The sequence below is a fragment of the Capsella rubella genome, unplaced genomic scaffold, assembly GCF_000375325.1.
Source record: "Capsella rubella cultivar Monte Gargano unplaced genomic scaffold, Caprub1_0 scaffold_1, whole genome shotgun sequence".
In the NCBI taxonomy this organism is placed as follows: Eukaryota; Viridiplantae; Streptophyta; class Magnoliopsida; order Brassicales; family Brassicaceae; genus Capsella; species Capsella rubella.
Window position 1 is genome coordinate 17,571,244 of NW_006238923.1, and position 8,384 is coordinate 17,579,627.

General features: G+C 35.3%; 2 protein-coding genes across 3 annotated transcripts; one reads left to right on the top strand and one right to left on the bottom strand.

Moving 5' to 3' along the window:
* Positions 1-34: 34 nt before the first annotated feature.
* On the bottom strand, positions 35-2,183 carry LOC17897261 (electron transfer flavoprotein subunit alpha, mitochondrial). Of its 2 annotated transcripts, none has more exons than XM_023777301.1 (8): positions 2,055-2,183; positions 1,536-1,718; positions 1,251-1,462; positions 987-1,150; positions 744-902; positions 563-615; positions 348-488; positions 35-262 (listed from the first exon to the last, which is right to left on the bottom strand). In XM_023777301.1, the coding sequence occupies exons 1-8, from the start codon at positions 2,160-2,162 to the stop codon at positions 185-187; spliced, it is 1,098 nt and encodes a 365-aa protein (XP_023633069.1). In that variant the 5' UTR covers positions 2,163-2,183; the 3' UTR covers positions 35-184. The 2 variants fall into 2 exon arrangements, with proteins under 2 accessions (XP_023633069.1, XP_023633070.1); XM_023777302.1 differs by having other exon boundaries at positions 1,536-1,713; positions 2,055-2,158.
* Positions 2,184-2,365: 182 nt separating this feature from the next.
* LOC17897882 (protein disulfide-isomerase 5-3) lies at positions 2,366-6,212 on the top strand. The gene is made up of 15 exons (XM_006307306.2): positions 2,366-2,662; positions 2,932-3,022; positions 3,138-3,232; positions 3,393-3,450; positions 3,644-3,828; positions 3,937-3,994; positions 4,320-4,360; positions 4,479-4,553; positions 4,666-4,722; positions 4,848-4,914; positions 5,056-5,199; positions 5,303-5,524; positions 5,595-5,756; positions 5,864-5,941; positions 6,023-6,212. Exons 1-15 carry the CDS (start codon positions 2,622-2,624, stop codon positions 6,098-6,100), a joined length of 1,452 nt encoding a protein of 483 aa, XP_006307368.1. The 5' UTR covers positions 2,366-2,621; the 3' UTR covers positions 6,101-6,212.
* Positions 6,213-8,384: the final 2,172 nt, after the last annotated feature.

Genomic DNA, 8,384 nt, shown 5'->3' on the forward strand with positions numbered 1-8,384 from the left:
TTTTGTTTGTCAGAAGTCGTGGGAGCGAATCAAATTGTGAGACACAGATTGTGTGACAAAGATTCTTCAGACCGTTTATTATTACAGTTTTGATATGTACACACTACCTACTGTGGTCTGCACCTGAAAATACAGAGAGCTTTAGGAGATGGTTACATAGACTGAGTTTTGGTTTATCGGGTTCTCATTTCTTTTCGGGAAGTTTCTCCAGCAACTCGGGTATCACCTCGAATAGATCTCCAACAAGTCCATAGTCAGCTACCTACAATTGCATAGCCAATCCTTTTAGCATATTTTGGTCCTCACTTAAATCGACGGAGAAGAAGGGTCTCGACTATGTTTGTTACCTGGAAAATAGGTGCATCCGCGTCTTTGTTAACCGCGACAATCACCTTAGAATCCTTAATTCCAGCCAAGTGTTGAATGGCTCCTGAAACACCAAACGCCATGTAAAGCTCTGGAGCCACTATTTTACCTGTTTGTCCCACCTACGACGATAACACAAACAAACAAACTCTTATTAAATGGAAGGAAAAAGCAAGCAAAGATCCAAAAATATTACCTGAAGATCATTAGGAACATATCCAGCATCAACAGCAGCACGAGTTGCACCAACTGTCACAAACAAACCATTAGATATGAACAAACATTTTGAAGCATATTAACCTTCTGATGAGATAGAAAGCAAACTCAAATATATTCCCCCATACTCATTGGTGATTAGGATTAGCATATATACCAACCTGCTCCACCAAGTTTTTCTGCAAGCTTTTCAATCATTTTAAAATTCTCAACACTCTTCAACGCTCTTCCACCAGTTATCACAACACGCGCACTTCCAAGATCAGGCCGTTCTGTATCCTGAGTTGAACATCCCACGTATCTAGATTTGCTGGCAGAGTCTGCAATAGGGAATGGAAAACTCAATTTCTTAAAAAAGAAAGAAAAGTTTAGGATAGGAATGCACAAGAGAAAAGTAAACGAACCTTCTTTGAAATTTGAGAGATCAATCTGAGAGATAGTAGCTTTCCTTGACTCGGAGTCTACTGTAATCGGGGTGACAGGAAAAGATGTCGATCTAATAGTCAACATACAAGGCCCCCCACCAGTATAACGTACTGTAGACAAAGCGTTTCCAGCATATATAGGCCTGACACAGATAAAAAAAAGCTCGGTTTCAGTTCACTTTTCCAGAAAGATTAGCAACACACATCATTATCCAACGGGAACGAGAGAGAGTTGGAGTATACCTGATAAACTGATTGGATTCTAAGATTTTGACAACATCAGTAATAGGAGAAACATCCAAAAGAGCAGCGACACGGGGTAATATATTTTTTCCAAATGAACTAGAGGAAGCAAGGATATGCGAGTAATCTCCTTGTTGCCGAACAAACTCAACCAATTTAGCCCAAGGTTCAGCTAGTGGATACTCAAATTTATCAGAATCAGCTACAAGTACCTACAAAATTACCAACATTGAGACCACACGCAACAAAACAAAAGCACATGAAGAAAATGATAATGTAGTTCACCTCAGAAACAGAAGGATGGCAAGAGGCAGCTTGGGCAGCAGCTTCTTGAAGAGAAGAGCCAGAACCAGCCAATAACAAAGAAATTGAAGAATTTTCACCCAAAGAATTAGCTGCAACTACTGTACTCACTGTCTGAGGTTTGATTGAACCACTCTCATGTTCAGCTAGAATCAGAGTGCTAATCTACATGCAACAACAACAAAAACGTAATATTCTCAGCATAGGAGCAACAAGAAAATATATAGAAGCTTCAGAAATTGACTATTTCAAAACCAAAATTTTCCCACTTGAGCATAATTAAAAAAAAGTTCGTCTTTTTACTCTCTAAGACTTGAAAAAAATAAATGAAATCAACACAAAGACTGATCCTTTACCACTTCCAATTCATATTCAAAAAATTGGAAACTACTAACTCGAGCTTTGGGGACAACGAAAGCAATACAATAAATTAAGGAACTGAAAGAATCGATTTTCCCGAAAAGATCGGGTAAAAAGTGGGTAGGAGTTCAAAGATCATACGCATCGAGAGAGGTTGGTGATGGAGATGGAGATGGAGATGGATCGAGGAGCATTAGAGGCGACGAACTTGTTCTTCGTCAGAGCTCTCAGTAGAACAGCTCTCGTCATCGTTTCCGTCTTCTGATTGGTTTCTCCATCAGATTGAAAATAGAAAAAGAAATAAACGAAACTTATCCAAAACGACGCCGTTTACCATTCAAAGGCAATATCATTTTTATTTCTTTTAAGGATATGATTTTTATTCTTTGACCTGAGGATTAGTCAAAAGATCAAAGCTGATTGCTTCATTTCCATTTGTAGATACTTATTTCACAAAATTAACATATTTTTATTGTGCGATGATTCCTTCCTAGAGAGAACAGAGAAAGAATAAAAATCTTAACTTTAAATGATGAAAAATTCTTCCTACCAAAACTCTGTTTTGTTGAAGATCTCCAAATAGTTTTAGCTAAGTGGGATCACGAGACGGCCTTAGGAACAGAATCAGATATACAGAGAGAAAGAGAGAGAGAGAGCTCACTGTAGAGATCTGTTTCTGTTAAAATCCTTTTTTCTCCTGCCGCAGCCATGGTTTCCACCACCAAGATCAAGTCCGTTGATTTCTTCAGGTACATCATACAAAATAATACCCTCTTTTCGTTTAACAATTTTAATGATAATTCTCGTCATTGGCATCGATGCACATGCGAAAGTTTGTACCTTTTTGTACAAATTTGACAGTATCTGTTAAATTATGCATTGTGAGCATTCGACATTTGGTCCTGTCTTTCTCGTTATTCATCTTGTCCCTCTCTTGAGAATTGTATACTTGTGTTGTCTAGAGTTAGAACTAAGTGTGATTGTATTGTTCTGGTTATGATCCCTTTTGTTTCATCAGGAAAATCCCAAGAGATTTGACTGAGGCATCTCTCTCTGGTGCTGGATTATCCATTGTAGCTGCCCTTGCTATGTTGTTTTTGTTTGGAATGGTAATAGTCATCTCTGCTTTGTTTTTCTCTTCTTCCAATTTTTTATGTGTGAAGAAAGAATAGCATATGGTTCTGCCACTGTCCAATGATTCTGGCTGATGGTTTTAACTTGCAGGAGCTGAGTAGTTATTTGGCAGTTAACACTAGCACATCTGTAATAGTTGATAAAAGCTCTGATGGGGACATCTTAAACATTGATTTCAACATCAGGTAGATGAAAATTGTGTGTTATTGGTTAGAATGAACAACACCACCATGCCATTTTTTATGACACTGGTTGTTCCTTCTTATTTGTTTATGGTTCAATCTTATTTAGAACACTGGTCGTTTCTTGATAAATTGATGTCTGGTTTTTCGCCAATTTTTGTAGCTTTCCTGCCCTCTCATGTGAATTTGCATCGGTTGACGTGAGTGACGTGTTGGGAACTGTAAGTTTCTGCTTCCACTTCTCAGTCTAGCTCTTTCTATCATCCCATTTCGCGTTGCAAACATAGAATGTTCTGTTTAACCCAAAAAGTTGATGCTTTCTTTGATTACAAAGGATGTATGTTATCAGTTGTGCAGTGACAATGATTATGGTCATATATCCCATGTTTAATTTTTGTTAATTAAATTCTTCAGCATAGGTTGAATTTAACGAAAACGATTAGAAAAGTTCCAATTGATCCGCATTTAAGAGCCACTGGTACGGAATTTCACTCCACCTCTGGATTACATCTCATTAACCATGGAGACGAGGATCATGAAGAAAATACTTATATTGACATACCATTAACTGGTGCTACTTTTGAGAAGTATAAACATCAGTAAGTTGCCAACTTCTTCTATATTGTGTATACTACTATCTATGAGTACACACTGTATCTCCAGGTGTGTTAAAGATGAATTAATGAAATTGAACTTTCTTTATGCAGTTTTCAAATTTTGGTTGTTAACTTTTATGCGCCTTGGTGCTACTGGAGTAATCGCCTGGTAAATATGAACTTGCAATTTTTATGATATTTTTCATTTGGTTTGCAGTTACTAGATTTTCTTGATGAAAACTATATTTTAGATGTTCTTATCACAACTTAGTTGGCTTCATCAAATAAGAAAGAATCTGCCTTTGTTTCCTTTACTACTGTAATTATAATTGACCAAGTGATGAAGTCTAGCAGACAATATACTCTTGGAGGATGAGTCAAACTATTGTGAGAGTTTTTCTTGGTCTGATAGATACCTATATTAGCTCAATAAATATGTTCAGGCTTTGGTCTTTTACCTTTTTTTTTTTTGTTTGCTCGGCTAAAATTTTCAGAAACCATCTTGGGAGAAAGCTTCTCAAATAACAAGAGAGAGGTGTGCGTTTTTGTTTTTCTGTTTTTTCTATTTGGTATGAAACTGTTTCTGATGATATAACAAGAGTCGTCGAGTTACAAATTTCTGATGCTTAATTTTGGAACATGTGCTGTTGCAGATATGATCCCGAAACTGATGATCGTGTTCTTTTAGGAAGTGTTGATTGCACAAAAGAATCTACTCTATGTAAGAGGTATTTACCAATCTTGATTTTTTTCTTCCATATTTCTTGTTGCTTTAGGGTAAAAGTCAGATTAGTTTTTTTCAATTTGACTGAAGCCTAAGTTACCAAATGACAACTTCAGCAATCATATACAAGGCTACCCATCTATCCGGATTTTCCGCAAAGGCAGTGATCTTAGGTGAGCAAATTATTTCATTAGCTTCAGTTATGATTCTTCATGTCGTCTATGTAACTATTTATTCGCCTCTTTGATAAAACTCCATTTCATGTTTGGTAATCGATTGATATCTGATCTTAATTCAGGGACGACCATGGGCACCATGATCATGAATCTTACTATGGAGATCGGGACACAGATAGCCTAGTCAAGGTAGACTGATCTAAATTAGATTCTACGTTGGGAATATATGATGCAATAGTCACATTCTTCAACCTGTTTCTTGTGTATTTACGTAAGAAATTTACGTGTTTCTTTGATAAAATTTTATATACAATGATTTATTTCCTTCAGATGGTGGAAGAACTGCTCAAACCTATCAAAAAGGAGGATCATAAGTTGGCGTTGGATGGTAAATCTGAGAATGCGGCCTCAACCGTTAAAAAGGCACCAGTTAGTGGAGGTTGTAGAATTGAAGGCTATGTGCGTGCGAAGAAGGTTATAATGTTAAACATCCAATTCTCTATGAGATGTTTGATGTGTTTTGCTTTTTGTTTTCTAATGGTGCCAATGTTTCTTATATATTGTTTTTTCTTTTCAGGTTCCGGGCGAACTTGTAATCTCAGCTCATTCAGGAGCTCATTCATTTGATGCTTCTCAAATGAACATGTCTCATATTGTTACCCATCTAACATTTGGTACAATGGTTTCAGAAAGGTTATGGACTGATATGAAACGATTACTGCCTTATCTTGGCCAAAGCCATGATAGGCTGAATGGAAAATCGTTCATCAATCAACGACAATTGGATGCTAATGTTACAGTAAGTTGCACAAATTTCTTGTGAAGTACTTTCCTACTCGAGGTTTCTCTTATAACGTGGAACAATACAGATCGAACACTACTTGCAAATAGTCAAAACAGAGGTCATTTCAAGAAGATTCGGCCGAGAACACTCATTGATTGAGGAATATGAATATACTGCTCATAGCAATGTAGCTCATAGTTACCATTACCCCGAAGCAAAGTTTCACTTTGAGCTCTCTCCAATGCAGGTACAGTGCACAGATGAGAAATACATATATCGTTCTACTTAGTTCAATACCTATTCTCCTTTTTTCTTACACTATACATTTGATCCCTGCTCTGTTTTATTTTGCAGGTGTTAATAAGCGAGAACCCAAAGTCATTCTCACACTTCATCACAAATGTATGCGCCATAATAGGAGGTGTTTTCACGGTATAGTATTTGTCTCACAGCCTTGAATTTTGTTTCAGTTCCTTGGTGTAGAAGTTAATGCCCTAGCTTGTTGGTTTCCAGGTCGCAGGAATACTAGATTCGATATTTCAAAACACAGTAAGACTGGTGAAAAAGATCGAACTCGGGAAAAACATTTGATCAGAGATGAGGGAGGTTAGATGTTAGTGTTTACGTATACCTTGTAGAACCTTTTTATTTTCGAATCGCAGTTTCAAAGAGAGAATAAAGAAAATTTAATCTTTGCAGCATCTTTATCTTTTTTTGATTGTTTTTCTATATTTATATTTTATTATATGTCTTCTTGTTATATGAATAGTGTGTATATATCATTTACATTAGAAATAAACAACAATTCAACAACACACGCACAAATACGCCATTACCAAGTTAGCTGAAAAGGTAAAGAAACAGAGTAACAACAACGCAATCAGAAGGCAAAACAGAGGAAGAACGGCCAAGCTGTGTTTAGGGGAGTCTCTTGTGACAATGTTAAGGTTATTTCAGAGGTTCATGTGTTGAGAGGAGACTAAAGACAGGCGAAGGAGGTCGTGAAAATAGGCTTCTGCATCTATCAGTCATTACAAATTTACAATGCATGACAAGCTTCTGATCCTAGTGACGATTTTATTTGTTTGCACTGAGTCTTGTTTAGTTAGTAGACGAAGACTGCATTGTCCATGATCATGATTCCATATGAGTTATGTATCTAATCTAAGTAAAATGGTTTCTTTAGGAACTTATGCAGAGAGATCACTTGATGAGCTGATGATGATGGCACGATCCAACCCTTTTTGTCCACCTCATGAACGCTCTGGCACATACTCTGTGAAGGATCACGAGAAGACAGACACATGTACTACACTAGAAAAACCAAACCCATTAATCTATTCTTTTATTTTATTGTGGGATCTCACAAATTTTTTAAAAAATTGTTTATGAACTTTAATTATTTCGTTAGGTTGGATTACATTATTTGTCCTGTCACAATTATTTTATCTTAGTATTTAGAATAAATAATAGCAGCCGAGCAAAAGGGTCCCCTAAACGTAATAATTTGATAAGTTTAACATTTTATATCTCCCGATCATGTTTTTAAAATAAGTTTAGTGATAATATATTACATATCATCAATTTGTACACGCACTTAGTCGAATCATTCCATGCTTTGTAATATTTTTATATTTATAAATTTTCAGTTTCATATTTATAAGCATGATAGATAAGCTTTCACTTCCATCATTTCAATATACAAATCTTCCATCTTTTCAAAAACATTAAAAAAAGTTGTATGTGGAATTTAGCCAAAACTACTTTTAACATATGAGAGAGTATGAGAGAGTACTGTTAATAATGCCTTCACTCCAACCTAGTGCATAATTTACAAATAAACTTACGACGACCCATATCAATTTTTTCTTCTTTTTTTTTGGTAAGCATGTCGACAAGAGAAACAAAACTTAGGCCCAAAATAAAATAAATAAATAGTAATGATTAATTGATTACAACATTTCACTAAAAAAAGAAAGAAAGAAAGAATAGTAGTAAAATGATTTATTTAATGATACTGAAAATGAAAAGTGAGTAAGTTTGAGAGTGATAATAATAGTGATAGTGATATAAGTGAGTGAGAGTGAAGTGAGTTTTCAAAAAAAACAATGTTCTTTAGATAAGACAGCTAAAGAGGCCCAAAAGTAGTTAAGAGAGAACGAAATGGGCTTTTATTTTTATTAATTTTATATAATGTCGATGATCCCAACTTTAGCACGTGTCGTTTTATCATTGGTTATGTCTGTTGCCGACACCTACCATTTCCACGGTTTAATATTTTTTTCTTTCTCAAATGTTGGTTTTGATTAGATTTGTGGGAGTTATATACTTTATTTATTTACTAGGTCCGGACCCGCGTTACAGCGCGGGGGAAAAGTGTCGGTTTTTATTTTTTTCCGAATTACGTAAACTTTTAACTGTTAAAATGGATTGTTGGTGTTGAATTTGGCAAGTATGAGAATATGTACTATCGTGGATATGTACTTTGTCACGTATGCTAGGTTCAGATCCGCGCTATAGCGCGAAAGAATATTTTCAGGTTTATTTTATTTTAACGTGTTTTGTCGTATGTGTTATTATTTCGTTCATTTTAGTATCAACAATTATTATTTCGAAATGTATATTTGGTTTCAATTCTTTGAGAAAAGTGTGTTTTCGGAAATTAAATATAATATTTTTATAAACTAAATAAAAGAACGTTTATTAAACAAATTGTATACTCACAATGTATGTGGTGACGAACCAATCAGCAAAACCCCGTGTATTTTTTAAAAAATCATGAAAATATATGATATTGAAAAATTATGAAAATCATGTATATACATGTATCACACAAGAACATATGAGTTTGAAAGATTTGTATATACTTGTATCC

What these genes read in the sequence shown, in the direction of transcription:
- LOC17897261 (XM_023777301.1), bottom strand. Translation starts at nt 2,162, where the DNA reads ATGACGAGAGCTGTTCTACTGAGAGCTCTGACGAAGAACAAGTTCGTC. An exon ending in TCACCAACCTCTCTCGATGC is followed by an intron (nt 1,719 to 2,054) that starts GTATGATCTTTG and finishes TGTTGCATGTAG; the next exon opens with ATTAGCACTCTGATTCTAGC. An exon ending in CGGATGCACCTATTTTCCAG is followed by an intron (nt 263 to 347) that starts GTAACAAACATA and finishes ATGCAATTGTAG; the next exon opens with GTAGCTGACTATGGACTTGT.
- LOC17897882 (XM_006307306.2), top strand. Translation starts at nt 2,622, where the DNA reads ATGGTTTCCACCACCAAGATCAAGTCCGTTGATTTCTTCAG. An exon ending in AACATTGATTTCAACATCAG is followed by an intron (nt 3,233 to 3,392) that starts GTAGATGAAAAT and finishes CAATTTTTGTAG; the next exon opens with CTTTCCTGCCCTCTCATGTG. An exon ending in GCTACTGGAGTAATCGCCTG is followed by an intron (nt 3,995 to 4,319) that starts GTAAATATGAAC and finishes TAAAATTTTCAG; the next exon opens with AAACCATCTTGGGAGAAAGC.